The 24,813-nt window shown below is 35.2% G+C and overlaps 4 protein-coding genes across 7 annotated transcripts; 3 read left to right on the top strand and 1 right to left on the bottom strand.

Moving 5' to 3' along the window:
• The first annotated feature begins 13,653 nt into the window (after window positions 1-13,653).
• LOC113348805 (protein RETICULATA-RELATED 3, chloroplastic-like) lies at window positions 13,654-18,176 on the top strand. Of its 3 annotated transcripts, none has more exons than XM_026592679.1 (3): window positions 13,654-13,856; window positions 14,526-14,612; window positions 16,686-18,176. In XM_026592679.1, exon 3 carries the CDS (start codon window positions 16,778-16,780, stop codon window positions 17,903-17,905), a length of 1,128 nt encoding a protein of 375 aa, XP_026448464.1. In that variant the 5' UTR covers window positions 13,654-13,856; window positions 14,526-14,612; window positions 16,686-16,777; the 3' UTR covers window positions 17,906-18,176. The 3 variants fall into 3 exon arrangements, with proteins under 3 accessions (XP_026448464.1, XP_026448463.1, XP_026448465.1); XM_026592678.1 differs by having other exon boundaries at window positions 14,506-14,612; XM_026592680.1 differs by lacking the exon at window positions 14,526-14,612.
• A 574-nt stretch (window positions 18,177-18,750) lies between these two features.
• Window positions 18,751-20,079, top strand: LOC113348804 (squamosa promoter-binding-like protein 3). The gene is made up of 2 exons (XM_026592677.1): window positions 18,751-19,198; window positions 19,665-20,079. Exons 1-2 carry the CDS (start codon window positions 18,861-18,863, stop codon window positions 19,888-19,890), a joined length of 564 nt encoding a protein of 187 aa, XP_026448462.1. The 5' UTR covers window positions 18,751-18,860; the 3' UTR covers window positions 19,891-20,079.
• LOC113348803 (mitochondrial arginine transporter BAC1-like) lies at window positions 20,052-23,803 on the bottom strand. 2 transcript variants are annotated; one of them, XM_026592676.1, is made up of 9 exons: window positions 23,232-23,803; window positions 22,450-22,539; window positions 21,793-21,894; window positions 21,558-21,662; window positions 21,371-21,469; window positions 21,085-21,288; window positions 20,903-21,001; window positions 20,428-20,568; window positions 20,052-20,130 (listed from the first exon to the last, which is right to left on the bottom strand). In XM_026592676.1, the coding sequence occupies exons 1-8, from the start codon at window positions 23,334-23,336 to the stop codon at window positions 20,428-20,430; spliced, it is 945 nt and encodes a 314-aa protein (XP_026448461.1). In that variant the 5' UTR covers window positions 23,337-23,803; the 3' UTR covers window positions 20,052-20,130. The 2 variants fall into 2 exon arrangements, with proteins under 2 accessions (XP_026448461.1, XP_026448460.1); XM_026592675.1 differs by lacking the exon at window positions 20,052-20,130 and having other exon boundaries at window positions 20,208-20,568; window positions 23,232-23,802.
• A 186-nt stretch (window positions 23,804-23,989) lies between these two features.
• On the top strand, window positions 23,990-24,439 carry LOC113351758. Its single transcript, XM_026595693.1, has one exon. It carries the CDS (start codon window positions 23,990-23,992, stop codon window positions 24,437-24,439), a length of 450 nt encoding a protein of 149 aa, XP_026451478.1.
• The last annotated feature ends 374 nt before the right edge of the window (window positions 24,440-24,813 follow it).

Here is a 24,813-nt window from a genome sequence, read left to right as displayed (position 1 = left end):
TCTGTTGAAGGGAAGACAAGGGCCGCGCGGGTTTAGTTGAACCGCCAGCTGATTATGTTGAGACGTGCGAATAATGTTAATCCGCTGGCGGCTGTTGTCAAACGGCACAAGTTTTGAATAAGCACACGACTCTTGATAGATCGCTATGGACAAGTCAACAAATATGCTCATTTACCCATTCGATTTTCAGTTTTGGTTAGTCCATAGTGGGATCTAAATGGGAAATTTTCAATTTGATTTACCCATCCCATAAGAATCCCTAAGTCAGATAATAGTAATAATGAGAGTGTTCTCCAGACACTTTGCTAATTAGTTTCTTATATAACTCACACTTATATCTTAGTTAGTTTCTTATATAACTCATACCTTATATCTTAATGAAAGCAAGAGAGGTCCATCTATTAAAAAATCCTAGCGCAAATCCAAAATATATAAGGTAAACTTATTCCGTAAAAAACTAAGAGATAAATTTGGAAGGTATTTATGTTATTTTGAAAAACCGTTTAAAACAAGGAAAACAGGAAATATCACGAATAGGCATAGGTGTCCATTAGGTCTTGAACTTTTTCTTAGTGAGAGGTTACCAGAACTATTTGTTAGCCAGTGAATGCAATGTCTTGAACTGTCCAACGTTTGGTGTAATACGCGATAACAACCACGCGTGATATCTCCAAGGTTACTGATTTCAAAATCCCCCTTTGATTTCCTTACAACAAAACTCATCATCATAAAAACCCCTCCCTCTTAGGGTTTATTTTCTTTAGATCAATTAAAACCCCTTTTGGATTAAATCCCATATTTTCAAAGCTACTTTTGTAATAGATTTTAGATCGATTTTTTTTTGTTGTTATTTTTGTTATTAGGTGGTGTATATACTGGTTTCTTTGGTGGTTTTAGGTGGAGACTGCTGAAGATGAAAGGGAAGAAGAAGAAAGAAGGTGAGGTTAGTGATTATTTTCTCATTTGCATCTAACTATGATTATTAGGAAACTACAATGAATGACATTTGGTGATGATCTCCATTGTCGAGTTTGATCGGTCATGTTAGATATGCTCGACTTGATTTCATTAAAACAATTCTCTGCTGGTATTTGTATTCCTTAGATTAAGCATGTGTAACAAGAAGGGATCCGCCCCTTGTGTCTCACCTTCATCACCGACTATATTATTTGTTGATCTCATTGCCCTGCAAACTAATTCAATCTTCATATATCTATGACCGATTGGAATATCATATTAAACTGTGGAAAAATTTCGTCTTGCTTACATTACTTTTCTCTGACAGTTTTACATCATTGTGTCGATATTACATATGCATGAGCAATATGTTTGCCCGTCTCATCTAAATGTTAAGAATGCCCAACCATTGTGCCAACATTTTCAAATATGATATTTTCGAGCTAGAGATGGATGCCAATTGATGGTCTCTGCATTGTTGAGTGTCATGTATTAAAGATTCGTGACTGCTAGATATGATCTTAATGCTAAAAAATTACTAATTTGTTTTCTGCAGGATTGCAGTCCACATGTGTCATTCAAAAAATCTTGAACTCAAATTTGTTTTTTTGCAAACAAAAGCATGAATACATATTCGTCCAGTGTTTCTATTGCAACAAATAGCAGAATTCTACTTGGTTAATAAAGAACAAGGAAACCAACGCCATCCATGCGAAGCATTGAACGGAGCTGTTTTCCTTTTTGTGTTAAAAACTAAGCCTTGATTTGTCTTGGCCAGTAACTTTGGTTTAATTTGGTAATAAATTTTCATGATTTAGAAAAAGAAAAAAAAAAGAGCTGTTTTTCTTTTTTTTTTCTACTGCGAAGCAAATTTTTTAATATAATATGCATGCTTCCATTCACTAAGTAGTTTGTGTCTTGTTACTGTTTGTGCAAAGTATATATTGATATATTGTTTTATGGTCGTAAAACAAGAGGGTTATCAATAAAAAAAAATTCAAAAAATTTATAGATTCTCATATTAACCAATTTATAACTAACTTAACTAATTGTTAGGTGTACAATTAGTGTTTTCAGGGGGTATATAAAGGAACACCCTTTGTTAATGAACGTAGACAAATTTCAACCTGAGTGTGTTTGGCACCGTGAATTTTTGGGCGGAGTGGAGTTGGATGAGGTAGTTCATTTTATGGGTGTTTGCCTGGTAGGTTGGGAAACCTACAATAATAATACTGCAAGTGCACAGTGTCTAACTAGTAGAACAATGGCAAGTACAGGTCGTTCCCACGAGGAGTGTGAAATACTACTACTAATTAATATCAAAACTAACTAATCGACAAGATGATGTTTGAACGATTTTCAAAAATTTGGAACAAAATGAAATAATAATAATTCTAACAGTAAACAAAATGAGAGCGTGTTATTAGGATTTTTGGTTTCCACCAATTAATTATGCAAATTCTACTAGTCATTAAAAATATATTCCATGCATTTTCAAATATTATTTCTCCGCTGTAATTTTTTTCGCTTCATGGGTAGTGATTTTAAAGCATTACCTATCAATCCTAAAGCATATCACGTCAAAGAACTTAACCAAAGCACGCCATATCAATTGAAAAGCATAAATAATCAAGAAAATCACATGAACAATAAAATACCAAGCCATATGAAGAAAAACTACTAGTCATTCAAATCATTATTGAGAATATAAATGTAGAGTTTACACAATTAAATTGGTTTCTACCTAAATCCTAACATGACTCTAGCTAGACATGGCTTTCTCAAAAGCCATAAACATATTAAAATCAAACTCTAGCTAATTAAAAATGAAGAATCGAAAACAAAACTTCAAAACCCTTCTCTACTTACGACCCTGTGGCCGGGCTCTCCTCTCAAATAGTCGACATCCTTCTTATACACCTTCCCTTTCTTTTATTTCATTAAAAAAAGTATCAAAATAAATTATTCTATGAAATACTTGCACACAAGTTGATGTCGTCATCAGTATCTTTCCCCAAATAGTATTGCCACCTCGTTCTTCCAATGAAATAATAAACTCTCCTTATTTCCAAAATCTCCCAAAATGCAGAAAGAATTATTTTATTTCCAAAATAATCTCACGTGTAAATATTCCTCAATTAATTCTTCACATGGCAAATAAATTATCTTTCCCGGTGGAATATATTTGTAATAAAGTAAGAAAGATAAAATACTTCTCATTTTCAGTTTGCATGTGCCAACCCCATTTTGATTTCAATTCCTTTGTTGCGTTTATGCCTCGCCTATGAAACAATTTTATGCTGCTGATATATATGGAGATACCAGGCCAGCTACATTTTGTCATTTTTTTAATTGTGTTTGATGATATATGGAAACACCAGGCCAACCTCATTTCATCATTGTGGTTGCTGATATATGGAAATACCAGCCCAACCCCATTTCATAATTGTGGTTGCTGATACATGGAAATACCAGGCCAACCCGGCTGCTGATACATGGAAATACCAGGCCAGCATAATAAGTGCTGCTGATATATAGAAATACCAGGCCAGTATAATTGATCATTGTGGTTGCTGATACATGGAAATACCAGGCCAACCACATTTCATCATTGTGGTTGCTGATATATGGAAGTACCAGGCCAACCACATTTTTCCATTTTCATCGCAAACACCATTAAGTCTCACATTTTGCTGTTTATTCGCTGGATGATCGAATTCACTTGTACTTTCTACAAAAGCACTAAAATAATATTAGTAACTAAAATATTGTATCATAGCTAATATAAATATGGGTATAAAATGTAGCATATACATGCTTATCAACACCCCGCACTTATATTTTGCTAGTCCCCGAGCAAAACAGAGATATTATGCAATTGATTATTTTTATTTTTTATTTTATCTTTTAGTCTAAGAAAAATGAAAACCTGCAAAAATATGGATAATTACCCACTCCCCCACACTTAAACATTACATTGTCCTCGATGTAATTGAGTCATCCAACATAGAAATTAAGATGGGAAATACAAAAATAAACAATAAAAATAAGAGATAAAGTAGAGGGAACAAATCTGATGAGTTGACTCCCATGAAGCGAAATGTATTTGTTTCCATACTTTCCAATAGCATGTAGTCTCAAACAAGGTGAGGTTGGTACCCCAAAGTAGACATCCAATCATATATATAGAGTTTAAAAAGTTGAGGATCATCCCAACTAATCCGGTCAGCTGAAGATATGTCCCTGTGAACACTATAAACCTCCAAAACGGTATGTAAATCCATTCTCAATCGAAAACTGTAAGTGATATTCAAATAATGCATAGATGGGATAAGTAAATCATTCCCATACGCAACAAATTCAGATTGTTTGACAGTTTTTATTGGCGGAACACGCCCTAAATCAGGTTCTAAATCAGCTGAAATAATTTCCGCGGAACAAGAGCTCAATGGAACAATAATATCACGACTCATAGACCCATTATCATCTAAAACGGTTTCATTATTAATATCATCAAGACGAAAAAATTCAGAACTTAATGGCTTAAGGGTCAAGGTCGGATCTTTCTCGACTAATGGAACTAGTCGAGACTCGGACAAAACTAGAGGTTCTAATTTGGGGTTCCATTTATTAGTGTATAGAAATGGTACGGAGTCTAACAAGGCATTGAATTCACAAATAACACTATCATCATCAAAACCAAACCCAAAATGAGATAAGCAAACCTCTAATGTATCTTCCAAGTGGCTCTTGCAAAAGCTTGCCGAGTACATACTTGTTTTTCTCCTGCAACACTTCGGACTAAGATACCTAAAAAAAAATCAAGCAAACTGCATAAAAAGACTAAAAGAAATTTAAAAGAAAAATAAAAATAAATTATGTACAAAAACTAAAAATAAACTATATACAATGACATCAACAAAAGAGTATTTTGCAACCACTCCCCGGTAGCGGCGCCAAAAAATTGGTAGGTTGGGAAACCTACAATAATAATATTGCAAGTGCATAGTGTCTAACTAGCAGAACAATGGCAAGTACAGGTCGTTCCCACGAGGAGTGTGAAATACTACTACTAATTAATATCAACTAACTAATCGACAAGATGATGTTTGAACGATTTTCAGAAATTTGGAACAAAATGAAAATAATAATAATTCTAACAGTAAACAAAATGAGAGCGTGTTATTAGGATTTTTGGTTTCCACCAATTATGCAAATTCTACTAGTCATTAAAAATATATTCCATGCATTTTCAAATATTGTTTATCCGCTGTAATTTTCTTCGCTTCATGGGTAGTGATTCTAAAGCATTACCTATCAATCCTAAAGCATATCACGTCAAAGAACTTAACCAAAGCACGCCATATCAATTGAAAAGCATAAATAATCAAGAAAATCACATGAACAATAAAATACCAAGTCATATGAAAAAAAACTACTAGTCATTCAAATCATTATTGAGCATATAAATGTAGAGTTTACACAATTAAATTGGTTTCTACCTAAACCCTAACATGACTTTAGCTAGACATGGCTTTCTCAAAAGCCATAAAGATATTAAAATCAAACTCTAGCTAATGAAAAATGAAGAGTCGAAACAAAACTTCAAAACCCTTCTCTACTTGCGGCCCTGTGGCCGAACTCTCCTCTCAAATAGTCGACATCCTTCTTATACACCTTCCCTTTCTTTTATTTCATTAAACAAAGTATCATAATAAATTATTCTGTGAAATACTTGCACACAAGTTGATGCCGTCATCAGTATCTTTCCCCAAATAGTATTGTCACCTCGTTCTTCCAATGAAATAATAAACTCTCCTTATTTCCAAAACCTCCCAAATGAAGAAAGAATAATTTTATTTCCAAAATAATCTCACGTGTAAATATTCCTCAATTAATTCTTCACATGGAAAATAAATTATCTTTCCCGGTGAAATATATTTGTAATAAAGTAAGAAAGATAAAATGCTTCTCATTTTCAGTTTGCATGTGCCAACCCCATTTTGATTTCAATTCCTTTGTTGCGTTTGTGCCTCGCCTATGAAACAATTTTATGCTGCTTATATATATGGAGATACCAGGCCAGCTACATTTTGTCATTTTTTTCATTGTGGTTGCTGATATATGGAAATACCAGGCCAACCTAATTTCATCATTGTGGTTGCTGATATATGGAAATACCAGCCCAACCCCGTTTCATAATTGTGGTTGCTGATACATGGAAATACCAGGCCAACCCGGCTGCTGATACATGGAAATACCAGGCCAACCCGGCTGCTGATACATGGAAATACCAGGCCAGCATAATAAGTGCTGCTGATATATAGAAATACCAGACCAACACAATTGATCATTGTGGTTGATGATACATGGAAATACCAGGCCAACCACATTTCATCATTGTGGTTGCTGATATATGGAAGTACCATGCCAACCACATTTTTCCATTTTCGTCGCAAACACCATTAAGTCTCACATTTTGCTGTTTATTCGCTGGATGATCGAATTCACTTGTACTTTCTACAAAAACACTAAAATGGTATTAGTAACTAAAATATTGTATCATATCTAATATAAATATGGGTATAAAATGTAGCATATACATGCTTATCATTGCCATCACTATTATAGGGCTTATTTCGTTTTCTCAGCAACTTATTTCCTCTTGCCCAATGGAAATGAAGTTTACATCCACCCCCTCCCACACACACACACGAGTTTAAACTACCCTTTTTATTTTCCACCCAAATATAAAGAACATTTTCCGTCATTTTCTCTTTCCTCTCCATTTTTTTTCTCTTCTTCCCAAAAGCTCTGCAATTGAGAGCAAACTCCCAAGCCTAAATCTCCCCTCCTTTAATGACAGCAACACCAAATTGAAATCACTATCCAATTGGAAACACGGAACGAAATTTAGCCGTCAGAATTTCTGACTATAAAATTCAGCCGCTGGATCTCGGGAATATTCCGTCTTCTTTTTCTGTGAGAAAAATAACCATTCGATCTTCTTTTTGAATTAACGTAGTTGTAAATTATTTATCCGATGCTATCATTCACTGTGGTTGCCAGACTAAAATATATAAAATAGCCCTACATGGGCTATCAGCTAAACAAAAAGCCAACTAACCATTCGATCTTCTGACTTTCAACAAATCGATATGAGCCGTCGACATGATAAAGGAGTTTAGAATAATATGCATGGTATTATGGTGGTTTCCTTGAATATAACTATATAACTTTCAAGGAAATAAGTTGAAAAAATATATAAAACCAAATTTAAGCCAGAGAAAATTTCTTCTATTTTCTTCGTCGCGCTCTGAGCAGGGATCAGAAACAATGAACACAATAAAATATATATTATCAGATTAAACCCTTTTCTTCTTCAACTTCAATTCATTCTTTGTTCACCAAGTTATTCAATTAGCTGATTAGCTTTCATATTTTCCTTTTGAATTTAGGGTTTAACTTTAACCAACATGGCACACATTGAATTGAAGAATCGCACTGCTTCAACTATCATGTTAGCTTTTTCATTTATTTGGTATTGATTCTATACCTAATTCAGCAAGTGAACTTATTAATATTAATTGGGTTTCTGTGGTAACTGATTATTTTATTTTATTTTGGTAATTTTCGATTTTGTGAATAGAAAATTAAAATTAGGGGAAATATTATATGAATAAATAATGATACAGTAGAATTGTATATAGCTGCGTAATTGAGCTGCATTTGAGCTTAACTATTGGTATTTAGATTAAATTTTTATATGAAATTCTATGAGAATTTGGGAATTAGGAATGAAAACTTAGGTTTATAATAATTCGTTATCGTATTAATTTCTTCGCATATTTGTTTGAAATCTATAGGTTGTTCCAACGATAAGGTCATAATGGATAGAGATTAAAGATCTCCTTTTTCGGAGACTTTGTTTTACATAAAACATTTTTATGATGTTGTTAGGTAAAAGCCTATTACTTTGATGGTACTATGAATAGAAGGTACTATTAGAACTAGATTATTGTTGCAGCAGTGAAGGCCGACTGAAATTTGATATATTTATAATTAGTTCAATATTCTTCTTCTTATTTCTTTTTTTTCTTGAAGGATGCATTTATATAAACTACTAGGTTACAATTATACGTGGGTATGTAGTACCCACAGAGTCACATGGAGTAATTTAATTAAGAAAAATTATTTTATATGAGAAAAATTAGGTTACGATTCAATATTTTAGGATGATAATCATCTACTGGGGCGAGTATAGTCGTTCTAAAATGCTCTAGCTTATTTTTAATGGCAATGACTAAATACAACCCATATTAAAACTAAATACAACCTTTGTAAATTATTGTAAACTTTATTGAAGTGGGTAGACAAAACTCTCAACTATCTTCTCCCAATTTTTCACTGTTTAATTTTTTCCTAGATCCTGATTTTATTTGCTGTTCTTAATCAATCTTAATCTTTGCTCACAACAAATATTTGTGTTGTCTGTTCACGGGTCTTTTAACTATAAGATTAAGCTTGAACTACAAAAAAGATCATGAACTTGACCAAAACCAATTGCATTTCCAAAAGAATAAAGAGAGTTAATAGAGCATAAGGATTTCTTAGATGGATATCTATGACTTTCCACTTTTTTTTGAGGTATCTAACATTCATTGGTAAGTATGCCATTGTTGGGTTTTGTTTAATTGATTATGTAACGAGGCTAAGATTTTTCGTTGTTCTGTTTCCATATAAAACCTGCAGACACATATTTTTTGTGAGAGAAGGTAGACGATGAAGGTTAAGTTGAGTACTGCTTACCCCCATTAATAAAGTCAATAATATTTCGCAAGGGTTTATATTCAATCCTACCGTGGGTTGTATTTAGTCATCACCTTTTTAATCTTGTAAGAAAAATTAGGTTGTGCTTTTGTTATGTACATGAAAAAAATACGTCTTGAATTCTAGTATTGGACAAAAAGTTCGCCAATACTAATATAACGGATATTCCCTGGCACAATTCCTTCTCACAAAAATATCTGATTCTTCGCCTCCGTATTTGAAATTTCTTTGCCTTCTACGAGTAGTAATTCAAAGCATGCACTGCTGTTAGGTTTTTAAATGTTACTAAGGGCAATATCGTCATAATCAATAACTACGACACATTTGAATTTTTGGAAAATACAAAGAGTGGTCGGGATGGACTCTGGGAACGACAAAGTGTGGTTAAGATTTTGTAATCCCACTAGGAGAAGGTTTGCTCCGCCGGTTTCCGTATGTACACACAAATCCACCGTTCTTTGTCTTACTTCATCAGACACAAAGGGTCTGAAAACGTACTCAGTAATGCTACATTCACCTGGATATAATCCCGTGTTATATACCGAGTGAAAAAAAAATATGTGGGCTCCACCGGAGATTTGCGGGGGGTGCTTTTAAGGGTGGGGTCCACATTATTTTTACCTAACTCGGTATATTTTACGGGATTATCTCCCGGTATACCTAGAATTATTGTCCGACTGCAATCCATATTGACATATACGTGTCACAACCTCCTAGTATTTCTCTATATTCTACCTACGTGTAGTCCTTCGTAAGTAACTTCCAATAACTTCCTCAATCGAGAAAGAACTGAAATCAGTTTCGATTTATTTCCCCCGAATTAGTTTTTTATTTCCGACCATGAAAAAAAGACATGAGAGTTTAACTCCTCAATATTCCTCTCTGTTTATGTTCTTTTTAATTTAGTTATCTCATTATTTGCTTTACAGATATTAATAGACATCTCAAAAACCCTCAAATCATCTTTTTTCATCTGCAATGACTTTCATCTTCATCTCTGTTCCGATCATAAGATAATTGCGAAAAATATGGTTGCTTTTAGGTTCCCCTCAAAGAACGGAGACACTTTTAGGTTGAAGAAAAAAATTCAATAAAGAGTGGTTTTTGCAGTCGATTTTAAAACTGTAAGTATGTTGCCGGTATTTGATTATTAAATTTACGTATTCATCTTGAGATAATCAATTACTGACATGCTTTTTGTACAATTCAGTCATTTTTGGATCTGTTAATACTTTCTGTTAGAGCACTGCTTGGTCGAACTCGCAAGCGTTGCTATCTCAAGCTTGTTTGTCAATGTTAGTGATCAAAACTATAAGTCTTAATTTCTAGTCTACTTATAGTAATATCTCGGACTAGGATAGATTGTGTAGTCGAGCATTATACTTCACGGCGTTCATCAATTTAATACGACGAACTACTAAGGAGAGCTTGTGGAACTTCATCAACAAAAGGTATGTGGATACTAAAACTCATCTATCACTTGGAAAGTCTATTTATACTCTATCTCCTATATTTAGACAAAAGTCGTATTACTATAGTTTTCAATTGTGCACATTTGAGATTTCGAGCTGAGTTTAACTCGCTTACATATTTATCGAAATATGTATTGGTAAGCTTTCGCTTCAACCAAGTTCATCTTATATTCTTGACGAAAGTCAAAAGATGTCATGTGAAAATCGCCGAGTAATATCTTACATGGTTTGTGTGATACAATTATTTGGTGTAGACTTGGAATGTTTCGTTATTACTATTTCAATAACTTAAAAATTGCTTTGATGCTAATAGTGTGTGAAAACGGCTATTGTCATCCTCTAAGAAAGTTACAATGATTGAAATAGAGTTTAGAACACTTAACCAACATTGGATTATAGACATGTTATGCACTTTTGCATATATGTGATCCATGTCTGGGAACCATAGTATCCATACCCGTATGCATACCTGTTGGTTTGAGAAGTCGGGGAATCTAAGTATGCGTACCCGTACGCATACTGGCATAAGGTTCATGCCCATAAAATTCTGCTGGGTTTGGAGGTATCCGTACCCGTTCGCATTTTGGCGAAAACCAAACTTGGTCCGGCTATTCAAGTATGCGTACCCGTTTGCATACTTGAGTGGTTAAAGTTCTAAAATCGTTTGTGACATGAACAAATACATTTATATAATAAGGAATGCATTATTTGCATACCGTGGCTATAATGTTCATGAATTTATTTGAGTGAATCAAACCGATTTTGCTTCAATTGTGTTCTTGTATACTTCTATGAGAATATAGCAATTGAACAACTTTTTAACTAGTTTCATTTGAGTCATTTGAACTAGTTATGGTTAAGATGAATAAGGTTGATATGAGAGTGTTCATATAGCTAACCTCGGTTAACTACTGTTGAGCCAACATGGTGCACACGTTTAGGTACGGTTACATAAACCTAAATGAGGGTACATTTCATTTGTGTATAGCAAGCTAAGTTCGATCTAACGATTGAAAGATATTAGCTTGAATCTAATCAGGTTTTCATCTAACGGTGAATATTGAATGCTTTGTTACCAAGGTAACATTGATTGCAAACCCTGATTTGAAAACTATATAAGGGAGAACTCTAGCAACTGGAAAACCTAATCCCCACACCTCATGTTTGATACTAGTTGCGACTAGAGTCGATTTTCCTTTAACCTTCAGGAAACCCTGTAGGTTAACGACTTGAAGACTTCATTGGGATTGTGAAGCCAGAGCAAACTATTTTCTTTGTAGTTGCGTGTTCTGATCTTACTTTTACTATCGTGATTGAGTATTATCTTTGCTAAAATTTTCTTGAGATTGATCTTCGATACGTACGATTAAAAGTAGTCACAAACATCTTCGTCTCATCGTTAGTGATTCCACAATATCTTGTTTCGCTACCATACAATTAAGATTATTGTGAGGTGATTGATAATACTAGGCTGTCTTTCGGGAATATAAATCCGGTTTATCAATTGGTTCATGTGCACCTTGATTTATCAAAAGATTGAAAAAAAACTCATAAGTATGCCAATGTGCTTTGATTAATCATCTTATTGTGTTTCAAATATGCCTTTGGGTGTCTTGGGTCACGGACTCGGTGGTTGCTTTTACTTGCAGAAAAAAAGATTTCTCTTTCACAGCAATACAAAATTTGATTTTTGTATATGGGTTCAAAGGAGGAGGCTGTGGAGTTGGGCTTGGCGTTAGACGGGGTTCGGGAATGCCTTCCGAAGGAGTGAGAGCGAAAGTGATGGTAAGCTGTCAACTGTCTACTCAGACATATTCGTTGTTGCCGTCTCTCTTGAAAAATCCTATATATGATAAGAAAATGTTAATGCTGAAGTGCGCTTTTTCAAGTTGATTATACAATTCAGTTAATGTCGCAAAACATGTAATTGTTATCTTGAAGAGTACTTTATTGAACAAATGTTAATGGCGCAGTAAGGTTATCTATATTGAGAAGTATTTTATTTATTTAATTTGTTGAGTTGAATTCATTTGGTCATTCAATACTTAGAATACCTCCAAATGTGTCGATGTTTCTCTTTAATGTCTAATATATGTTCACACCAACTTCTTTCGCATGAACCACCATCTTACTCACTTTACTTCTCTAAATAACAACCTTACTATTGTCAGTTTCAAATCAACCAGTCTGGGGATAATGTTAATGAATACAGGATAATCACAAATCCAATCATGTGTTATCCTAGATGATGTCAAATCTTTGCAAGTGAAATAAAATTACGAGACATACAATTTAATTAGAAAATTTCAATTTTATGCCCAAAACTAACAAAGGATGCATGTGAATGCAATTCTCAGCTCCCGCGTACATATCTCCGAATTTTTTTGCCCTAAGTGCAAGATGAAGCCTAAATCAATTACGCATTCACTTGTTACTTTCCAAAAGCTTAAAAGAGTTTGGTGTATGATTAATATGAATACTCAACAGTTTTAGAGTCATACTTTCCATCAGTGAATCAGATTTTGGCTCCAACTCAACCTTTACAAAGACTCTTATAGGATATCCGTAGTTTTCCCCTTAGTTGCTTGTCTTTTATAGTCAATTTGGAATAGTAGAAACGAGATTGTTCACCATAGCAATATTGAAGAACTATCAATTATAATGGCAAGAGCTAAATCAATGCTATTGACGTCCCATGAAGCTACTCCTCTCAATCGAATCGCTACGATCGATGCAAATCACCGGGAATCCTCTCCTTGGAAGCCTCCTCCAGACAGTTGGATAAAATTTAATACTGATGGAGCTTGGAACCTGAATTCCAGCAATAGGGGAATGGGTTTAATTATCCGCGACTCGAAGCACTCATTCATACTAGCTGAATCAACTAACTTAGTTTTTTTTTTTTTTTTTTTTTGCAGAAGAAGCAGAAGGACAAGCAATTAGAGAGGCGCTAAGGATAGCTTTAATTAGGAAAGATGAAAAGGTTATCGCGAAAAGTGATGCAGTTGGAATTATTGAGCAGATTAACAACAAAAGCTTTCTAGGGGATCAACACACTCATCCTTTGTTTGAAGATATCAAAACCTTGAGTCTGAAGATTAAGTTTCTCTCTTTTATTTTTGTTAACCGTTTGGGAAACAATGTAACCCATGAATTAGCGCAATGGACTAAGAAAAACGCCGACCATATGGTGTGGACTGTCCCACCTGTATGACTAGTGCCTGCCCTAAATGCTGATCACAGGGAGTCTACGGAAGACTAGACGTCACAGGAAAAAGTGAAATGAAAAATACTAAAATCATAAAGTCCCACGTGCCGAAGGCGCACGAGAAGTTGAGCCCAGGCCGAAGGCCTGGGTGATACCTTAGTGTTGCTATACAAAACCCTAAAAAGAAAAACATTTCTTTTAACTTCCTCTTCCATCTTCATGTACTTCCTCCTCAATTCCAACGGCCAACGCTTAGTTCTCTCTTTGTCAAAAAAGAAAGAAACCATAAACAGTTGTTTTACAGGAAGCTGGACAACAAGTTACAAGAAATCTCAATCTAATCAATTTTCAAAGGTGGTGATGCTGTTATTTTGATGCTAAATCTGCAGGTTCGTCTGTTTTTGTAAATTAAGTTTCATTTTTATACTTTTCATCATAAATTGATTTTTTTTTCTTGTAATTTTGTTTTCGGTGAATTCTCGGGCCAGACTTCATCTTCTTCACCTTATTTTCTGCTACTGTTTTTTTTTTATTGGTTTATTTCCAATCTTTGCTACTGCAATTGATCGAATTAGATCAACTAATTCTTTAATTGGAACATTTTCTTGTTGTAGTTGTATGAAACTGGAGTGTAAAAGGTTCTGATTTGCTCAATTTGAGTTCCGATTTTCTCAATTTGATGAAATTGACAAAACTGGAAAAAAATGGTTTTGAAATTGATGACCTTTTATTCGAAGAATTTCTGTAAATTTTTTTTTTTTTTGAAATTGGAGTGAAGTTGTTGGTAATTTAGAAGAAACAGAAACAAATTTGAAAACCATTGGATGAATTAGGAAGAAATCAGGATTGAAAAAGAAAATGAAAAAAGAGGACCATAAAAGTGTGACGGACAAATTACCATATAGAATGCCACCTAAAGTCGCCAATTATTAGAGATATTTCAACTTTCCAAGGTGAAGAACTATGTTTTTATTTACATTGGCTATTTTATGCTATGAGATTGCTCTCTTATATATCTTTGAATAATGTTCTTATTAGTGGGGAAGAAATTGATGCAGAGATGATGTTGGTCTGCGTAACATAATTTCGGCACTAGAACTTCAGTGATATTATTTCAGTGATTGTACTTGACCGAATTGATAAAGGTAACTATGGTAGATGGTCAAACAACTGATAACTTGCAAGATTTTATTTTGTAAAGTTTTTTTTTTTTTGCTCTGTTGGGAGAACTTGAAGAGGCTCTGGCATCAAAGTGTAGTAAGCTTTGTGTATGTATGTTGTAATAAAATGTTTATTTTATTTCACAAGTACCTTAAATTTTAGGTAGGATGAGGGGTTTATAAGGTCAGGTGAGTCTGCTAAGATATGCCCTCTTTTTTTTTGGATGCTTTGATTGCAAAGGATTAACTCCTGGATTTAAAAAAATATGTCTGGTTTATTACTGTCTGACATTATGTTATCATGAGTGTAATTATGCATCGACGTGCAACGCACTTGCTCTCGACTTGTCTGGGTAACTCTCACTAATTTTTCCATGTTGCAAGTCGGGGTAACTCTCACTAATTTTTCCATGTTCGCATCATTGATTATTGTTAAGTTCCCTCCGGTCTTTCCCTGATGTAATTGTTTACATCATCTTTATCATCTTTTTGATAGATTTACCAAACCCTAGATTTTTTTTGAACCAAAAATTAGTATATATATATACATCTTTTGGGTTTCTACATATAGGGTAAAGAAGTTTTCATGATCGGTTTCATGTTTCTGGATCAAAAAGTTAGGATTATTTAACATATATGTACATTCTATGTACAAGGGTAAAGAAGTTTTCATGATCAATTTGATGTTTCTCTTGTTTTTCTGAATCTGCTCTACTTGTTTTCAGGCTATTCATCACTTGAAAAATGTTGACTAAGTTGTTATAAATTAGAATACTAGTTCTAATAAGTTTATAATGCACACGTATTGTTTGATAAAATTTCTGATTTGGATACACTTCTGGCAGCATTATGATGTTTGGAGTGGTTAGGTTATAAACTTATAAGACTACTTTCTTTATCAAATCGATGCTATTGTTAAGGTTGTTCTTCATAATGTGCATGTGGATGTTTTGGTCCACTTCATCTTTTGGTTGTTTGATGTACATTTAAAGTATTGCACTTAATTACCAAGCTGGTCAAAACTGTATCTCGCCGAAGTTCATACTTAAATTATTATGAGTTTGCAACTGCTATGTGAACGATTTTGCCACTTCAGTAGATTACAGTATGAGCACTTGCTTATTAAAATCCTATCTAACCACTTACTAAATGCTTTAGAGTAGCATCCTTAAGTAATGAATTGGGCGAGCTCGTTTCTTGTAAAAATATGTCTGTTAAACCTTTTGTTTGAATAATCTCTTTTGTAGTATCTAATGAGACTGACCATATTAAACTTTCAGTACTCTTTTGTTTTATGTTTTTTGTTTGGTTTACGGATGGAAAATTTGTCTATTATCTAATGGGACCGACCATATTAAACCTTCAGCACTCTTTTGTTTTGTGCTTTTGTTTGGTTCATGGGATGAAAAATTTATCTGTCACTGTGCTTTATCGAATTAGTTATACTATTTGGCATTTAATCATTATTTTCTTTGTTTAGTGTGATTTATTTTGAGTACTGGTTTGCATGTGATTAATTTTGCATGTATGCCTTCTTCATATCCCTTATTTTCTTTGTTTAGTGTGATTTATTTTGAGTACTGGTTTGCATGTGATTAATTTTGCATGTATGCCTTCTTCATATCCCTTCTTGTCTCTGATCAATTAGCTTTGACAAGTCTTATTTCTTTTGAACTACAGTGTGACTTACATGGTATTTCATGTCATTTTGATTGGGGGATTTGTTGTTTGTTAAACTATCATTACTTTACATGATGTATTTAGTCTCTTCCTTTTGAATTTGCAATTTCATTTCATTATCTAAAAATTTTCTTTGCGCAACTATACAAACATTTACGCACCTTTATTCCTAGATTCCAACTTTTTATTTAGACTAGGATGTTCTTGATTTATTTTACTTTTAGATTTGAGTAGATTGTTGGTATTTGATTAATTGGCTTCTACAGTTTTTTTGGTCATAATCCTATATTCTGCAGGTGAAGCTTATCTTCTAATCACATTGCTTGCTGTCATTGTTGTACTTCCCTGATTAATACTATTTCTTTTCCTTTTTTGTAGGGTTTGAGCTTGCAACACAAGAAGGTTATTAGCCTCAACATCCATCACTGCCTAGAGGTTAGCTTGTCTGTTCCGTACAACTACTAGCCAGCATGGCGGCCGTTGCCCAGCTTCGGTTTTCTCCTCAGTCAAACCCACACGACCTCGCTGGAAACTCTCAGTTCTCAACTCGAACTTCTTCTCGTCTTCCATCACTCCCTCTTTCTAGTCCATCTAATATCTCATTCAACTCTCGTTCTCCTGCTAATCTATCACTATCTTTACTGCAATCCAAATCTTCAAAGCCCAAATTCTCTGTAAATGCAGAACTATCCGCGGACACTGGTGGCAGTAGTGGTAGTGGGATTGGTAATCACAACAGAGGAGGAGATGGAAACAATGGTGGAGGAGGGGACTCTGGTCGACGCAATAATGATGGTGATGGCAATTCAGACAACCAATCTTCTGCATCTAGTTTTGGAATTTTAGGGCTTTTACTGAATGGTTGGAGATCCAGGGTTGCTGCCGATCCACAATTCCCGTTTAAGGTTTTAATGGAAGAAATTGTAGGTGTGAGTGCATGTGTTCTTGGTGATATGGCATCTCGCCCTAATTTTGGGCTTAACGAGCTGGATTTTGTTTTCTCAACTCTTGTTGTCGGATCAATTCTGAATTTCGTTCTGATGTATCTGTTAGCCCCAACAATGGGTTCAGCATCTTCATCTCTTCCTGCCATCTTTGCTAGCTGTCCACAGAGCCATATGTTTGAACCCGGGATGTTTACTCTTCTCGATCGATTTGGGACTTTTGTTTACAAAGGAGCTGTTTTTGCTGCGGTTGGGTTTGCCGCTGGACTTGTTGGAACTGCTATTTCGAATGGATTGATTCTAACGAGAAAGAAGATGGATCCTAATTTTGAGACACCAAACAAGCCTCCACCTACACTTTTGAATGCAATGACTTGGGCGACTCATATGGGTTTGAGCAGTAACTTTAGGTATCAAACTCTCAACGGGATCGAATTTTTGTTAGCGAAGGGTCTCCCTCCAGTTGTGTTTAAGGGCTCAGTTGTCGTCTTGAGGTGTATGAATAATGTTCTTGGAGGAGTTTCTTTTGTGACTTTGGCAAGGTTGACGGGATCTCAAAAGGTCGAAGGGAAGCCAGTTGTTAGCATAAAAGAAGGCGTGGAGGAAGAAACAGGAATTGCCGAAGAAAAGGTTAACTTGGTGGAAGAGAAATGAATTGTAAGTGAGTTACATTGATCAAGTGAATCTCTAATCCAGCAAGCTTTGTGATGTACATTTTAAGAACTCTAATCAAGCCAACACTAAATGTCTCCCTTTAGATTTCTCCTTTTTATTTTTAATGTTCTGGAATAATACTCAGTAAGTTGAAAAATAGTGAGGTCTAGCTTGTTATACTTGGAGTATGTGTGAACCAACTGGTGATAGCAAAATTGATAGAGTTTTGGTGCATTTTCATAATAAGAAGCATTATTTCAGGTCATATAAATTCTCCTACTCTCATAGATAGTCTCGTTGAAGTAGAAGAATTATTTATTTATTTTAGGATGCTTTGGATAGCTTTCTGCGAAATCGTTTCTTCTAGTGATATTAATATCCTATCTCTGCTGTGTTGCTACTTCTCTTTCCTTCTAGTTTGATAATCTAGTAGTATTCTGTACGTGGAATATCTTTTGTTCTTCGGTTTTCACGGCAATGGATGATCTGCAAAGATAGATGTGCTATTATTCTTCAAAACTAGGAGTGAAATGGGATGCGAACTGTTGAATGAGTTTTGCAGCTTAGTAGCCAATGTAAATGTTGACATCTTTCTCCAAATACTAATCTAAGCTTGCAGGACCATCAGTAAATGAATCTCTTCCCATTTTTCTTACTATTGTACGTTAGTAATTCTTTGATGTCCGTTTCGTAATAGACAGTAACAAACAAACTGTAAAGTATGTAGCAAACACTAGCATTTTTTTTTATTACTGCTCAATCATTGTCACTCTACAGGGAAAGAACCACACCAGTGGAGCTTTACGGATTGTGGTCCAAATCTCCTCTTTCCTTTACTCTTTCTTTTCCACTTTTCCCCTCTTTCACTGTCGAATCTCTCTCTTGCTCTCTTCCAGATCTTTTCCCCCTCTCCCTCTCCTCTCTTACTCTCCATCTCTCGTTTGTTCTTACTACAATGGACAGCAAGAAGCATAACGATGGGTTTAAAACGAAAGAGGGTTTTACACAGAAGACTGCCAAGGATTTGTTAGTTGAAGATGATGATGAAGAAGTGGGATTAGGACTTGGTTGTACTAGTGATAAGAAAAGGAAAGGCAAGAGAAGCTGTTCAAATGAAGGAATTGGGGTTTCTTCTTCTTCTCCTTCTCCTTTTTGTCAAGTTGAAAAGTGTAAGGCTGATCTTACTGATGCTAAAACTTACCATAGAAGACATAAAGTTTGTGAGTTCCACTCTAAAGCTTCTGTTGTTCCTCTTGCTGGACTTCATCAGAGGTTCTGTCAGCAATGTAGCAGGTCTATAAATCCTAACTCATACTAGTGGATCACTATTGTTCTTGTTTTCTTTGAAATTCTATAATTTTTGGTTTCTTATTTCCCCAGTGATCAAGTTACTGTTTAAGTAGAATGCCCAGATCAGCTTGACAGTTGCTTAGTTTTCAGGTCTATGTGAGCTGTTTAGTTTCCATTTAGGGGATGAAAAACTGTGATATATACAAAAAATTGTGTACCTAAATGGATATTGTAGCTACTCTTGAAGGCTCAGAATTCCTTCCAATTCTCGCCAGTTCGATTATAAATATCTTCCACTGCTCTGGTTTGATAACCAAACCCCATTTTAGCATATTTAATTAGGTAGATTATTTTAGTGGAGAACTGTTCCCACTTACTTTCCTAGTGTGGTACCCTGGACCTTTTGTTCCTTATAGCTTTGATCTATTCTGTTCGGATTTGGAAAGGCATATGATGTTTCTTTATGCAGGTTCCATGAAGTCTCCGAGTTTGATGAAACTAAAAGAAGTTGCCGCAGACGTTTAGCTGGACATAACGATAGACGCAGGAAGAGTTCTTCCGAATCCCATGGAGAAGTTTCAAGCCAACAAGGGAAGAACCCGCAGCTGGAGGAAAATCATTGCAGGCGAACTGGTGAAACCAAGAAAGTTCAAATCACTCACCCTGGAAATGCTAAACATTTTCAAAGTAGATAGGAAACTTTAGCGCATGCTCTCTCTCTTCTGTCATATTTTGATGCACTGCTGATATTGTGCATATTATGTCTGTCTATCAAAGAAGCGGAAAACATAAGATCAAGACTGGAAGTAGAAATTAGATAATTGTAATAGCAGTCCAGTTTCATGTTTTATAGTACCGGCTGCCAACAGTGGGCTGTTTCTGCTTTCTGGAGATTGCATATTTATATTCCGCTGATCCAATTTTCTACAATAACCCTGCAAACCAGTACCACCACAAGCCAAGTAACATCAGCAGCAGGGGTAAAACAGCATGCTGATTTGCAACTTATTCATTGCCACTTCAAAATTAAGTTGGAAAATGCTACGCAGGGTCCACTTCTGAATTCTTATTACCGAGTGAGGTTTGACATCAAAAAATGGCTCATCAATTACACAAAGTTGAGACCAGGGATCATACATGAGCCAAGGTTATATTAGCTGACAACCAAATAGATGCCTAAGGAATGAGCAAGTGATCCCAAAAATTACTATCAAAAATAAAAATAAAATTACTCAATCACGATCAGGCCTGATCCCTAGAAGTTTTGCAGTAAGCTCCCAGCTAACAATTGCTGCTGCATTTGCTGGAAATGCTCTTGCTAGTGTAGGACCCAATCCTGCATAACATCCTCTAAATCCAGTTTTTCTGTATATCTGTGGAAACCAGAAAAAGAAATCCTCACATGAAGGAGTACTTACTTGGACATATAGAAGCTCAAGAATGGTAAAAAGAATTGTTTTGGCATCTCTGTGGGAAATATATTGGGAAATCTTTATCAATATTTGCTGAGTACACTTTGACGGTCCATGCACAGTAATAAGGCACGTTCAATCTCTGTGGGAAATATATGATTTCCGTTTTATATTTATCAAGAGTCAAAGATCGCATGAACCATAGTCAAAGGCCTCTTCACCAACAAAGTGATGCGGAAAGAATGAGAAGAAAATGTTGCACTATAATAAATACCAAATACTAAGTGATCATTACCGAGCCAAGTATCTGAAAGGGATTCCGGCTAGATTTTGTATTTGGCGCGGTTTGAATCACAGTTTTTGCCACATCCACTGGCAAAATGGTCAACCAAAACTGTCAAGAGGGAGAATGAAACCATATGAGACAATATTCATGTTTGATGCCAAGTTAGGAGAAAGATTTTGAAAATTACTTACAGCTACACCAGCGAGCCCTCCACTAACAATACCAACCCCGACATCCGTCAACACTTTCAACTGTTGATCACGGTGTCCAGACAAGGAAGAATCCAGTTGCAACCGCATGTAGTGACGGCTATACTCGTAACAGCTAAAGAAAACAGAGTTCCCCACAGACTCCCTCAAAAAAGTTGCAGAACCTCCACGAAATATACCTTTAACCTGACAATGGTTGCGTAACATCAGCTTAAGTTGCATCAAATTGAAAATTGAAAACTCATAAATATTCTAAGTTGGATTATACCCCCTCATTCTTAAAGGTCTTAGAAACACAATCAAGGGTACTGCTATATCTATCATTCCTCGAGATCAGCGAGTCAGTCCCTTGAACTTGCATTCTACACTGGAAAAGTGCAGGATCACGTGTATCAGATAAAAAACCAAAAACATATAAAATAAAAAATCGTATATGTATTCTGGAATTCACTTACTTTTACTAATTCCGATGGGCAGAGTATAAAACTGATTATAGATCCAACACTAGCAGCAGCAGGAATGATGGCCTGGAGTTGTGGTTTACTGCTATTTAATTCTCCCTAAAGAAGTGCAGGATGAACGATATCATGTCAAAAGATGAAATAAAAGAAGAAAAAAGAGCCCAGTAGTGAGATAGTAAATAATAGCCAGTCCAGTTATTTTCCTTGTATGTGAAAACCGGAAAATTACCTGAAGTGATTGCTTTAGTTGAGAATAAAGACCAAAACTTATCGAACCTTCAAATGCCATACCGAGAAAAGAAGATGTTGCACCTCGGTAAAGCCCTTTTACCTGTGAAATGTATCGATTGCTGAGTTGCCCAGAAATAATGCTTAAATGTAGAACATTGCACAAAAGAAGGCAAATGGCATATGATGACTGAGCTAGTTTAAGCAAGTCCAATCACATACCTCCAGATGAATACTAGTTCAAGTGGTCCAAAATCATGAAATTCATTGTTATCAAAGAAGAAAAGATTAAAAATCCAAAACCAGAATTGTTCATCTTCAGGTGCCAAATAGAAGTGTAGCCTAGAACTTTTCTTCTAATAGTAACTGAAAGTTTTTGTATTCAACTATTATGGGAGCTGGAACATTTTATTCACTAACAAATAGATTTCCATCTGTACAGATTTGGTGTATATCTGTAGGATATCATTGTCATGAAATTCTTCACCATACCATTGGGATCCTATAGTCAAGATATGCACATGGAAACAAGAAACAGTTTTGTTCCTCAAAGTCTTGCATGTAATTGCGCATCCGAATGAAAGTTTAAATGAAAGCGCATAGGTATATAGAGAAACAAGTTAAATTCATTTACATCTTATAAGTACAAGAAGCATACTCCTTCATTTGTCAGAATTCTGGTGCTGCATTGCAACGCATTTTTGTACTTAATTCCATGAGTTTCAGTATTGTGTTTTTGTAGCTTCACCTGATACATAGAATGAAAAAAACATGTGAGAACCATGGTCCATAAGTACTTCCTAGAAAGGTCGGTAAACAAGAAAGCTAGTAAAGCCATTGGGCCCGTTTTAACACCATGTAAATCCACTAACACAAGGGAAACAATCAAACGGGTGCGCATACAAATACCGACTTCAGCATAGGCTTTATACAATCAACTTCAGCATTTTCCTTTTTTTTTCGTCAATTGTGTTTATCATATTAAATTTTCTTTAAAAGTAAACACGTAACCTATTGGAACTGGAGCTTAGAACAAATAAAGCTGCATATCGATCCAAACCTAATTAAGTAAAGATTGGTCTTTTGATGCCTAATAACCTAACTGTTTTGGTAATAACTTTCAATTCTTGCAGCTCCTCAAGCTACATTTTACTGTATGATAAATTGAAGTACACTTGATTGTTCGATACCGGTCATTGTTTCTACTACCCAAATGAAAATTCTTTTCAATTGTGTATAATTACAGAAATTCAGTTTAAGTGAAGTAAGATGATTTAAACTGCTGAACATAACAACCAAGTTAATTTAAAATTTTCAGAAATTCCCCACAATAACAAACACATTTCTTAGAACAGAAATAAAATGAAAAATAAATAAATAGAAATCCAATTTTAACAATTGATTCGGCAAATTATCAAGAACTATAGAAAAAAGGCAGACCTTGACAGTGTCAAAGGGATGACCAACAGCAACTGTAGCTAATCCACCAGCTAAACCTGCAATATACTCCTTGTATGCAGACGATGTCTGGGTTTCAGTTCTCATCTCTATCTCTATCTCTCTAAACAAAACTCCTTATTTCTTTCTCTCGAACCAGTCACACATCTCATCACTCACGGTAGTATACTGATGATGGGGTTTGTCACTATCGGCACCAGTAACAACAAATCAGAGCCTACTCCATTTTCTGCTTTATTGATACTGCGAGACACTTAATAAACTTGAAAGAAAATAAACGCTGTTTGAGAAAAGGGATCAGCTGATAATGCTAGGTTGACACTGTTTTTTGTTTTCTCGCGACTTTCCGGTGACGATTTGATTATATCCTTATAATAAACGCATAAACTTGGTTCCGGCACCGGTTTGTTATCTGTGTCGGATTGATTCAGATCTTGGGAGCCCAAACTGTGTTTTCTTTTTCTTTCTTTTTTTATAAATCGGACAATAATAAATCCAACTTCTTGTGAAATAGAGAAAGGGAAGAAGACGTGTATAAACTGTATTACATTTAATCATCAGTCTAAAGTGTCCGGGGATGATCAATGTTTTTTTGTGGCTATCTTATGGTTTTTCTGGACCGGTAGAAATAACCTCATTTTTCAAGGAATTAAGGGGAACTTCACTGCTGTCTTAGCTAGAACTAGAGATATGCTTCTCACTAGGAAGTCTAGGAATTCTAATCTGACTATCCCCATACCATGCCTGTCAGTATTTGTGATAAATGGATGCTCCCCTCTTTCGGTTCGGTTAAATGTAATATTGATGGTGCCTTTGATAATATCTCTGGAGCAAATGGTGCACGGTATGTGATGCGAGACTTCACAAGAAAAGCAATCTTTTGTGCTTCCATAGTCTTTGATGTTCACTCTGCTGAAGAAGCTGAAGCAAGAGCCATCTGGAAAGTCCTAAAGAAAGCTGTGGAACAACATCTATCTCACATCATCATAGAAAGTGATGCGAAAGCTGTCATCGACCAATTTTCAGCTGGGAATTTCGATGGAGATACGAGGACGGATGCTATCTTTAAAGACATTCTCTTTTTCTCTACTAAGTTATCTGCTTGTATTTTTAGTTTTCAACCTAGAGTTTGTAATTCTGTAGCTCATGAGCTTGCTCTATGGGCCAAAAAAAACAATTCTACCATGTGATGGTCTAAATCCCCTGTTTGGATTCTTCCAACAGTTGAGGAGGACCATTAGCCTCGTTGAAGGCCTTTGCTTGTTAAAAAAAAAGGGAAGAAGACGACACAAAGTAAAGGCAAGAAGAAGGGTGAAATTATATTCATCATTAGGCCTATTCCTATGGGTATGCCAAAAAAATGTAGTTTGGCATGTCACATGGCATGGTAAATTTTTTTCTCCACTATGGTAGATATGGCAAATTTGATTAAAAGGATATATTAATTGTATTAAATGGGACCCTAATTAATAAAAAATATATTTGTATGTATTTTGTGGGGTCCATAGGGGATATTATGGAGTCCAACTTTGTGCACCCGCGGGTGCACATTCCTCCTCCCCTC

Source organism: Papaver somniferum, chromosome 2 (genome assembly GCF_003573695.1).
Source record: "Papaver somniferum cultivar HN1 chromosome 2, ASM357369v1, whole genome shotgun sequence".
NCBI classification, from domain to species: domain Eukaryota; kingdom Viridiplantae; phylum Streptophyta; class Magnoliopsida; order Ranunculales; family Papaveraceae; genus Papaver; species Papaver somniferum.
Note: the sequence above shows the minus strand (reverse complement) of the source record. Positions and strands in the feature narration are given on the sequence as shown.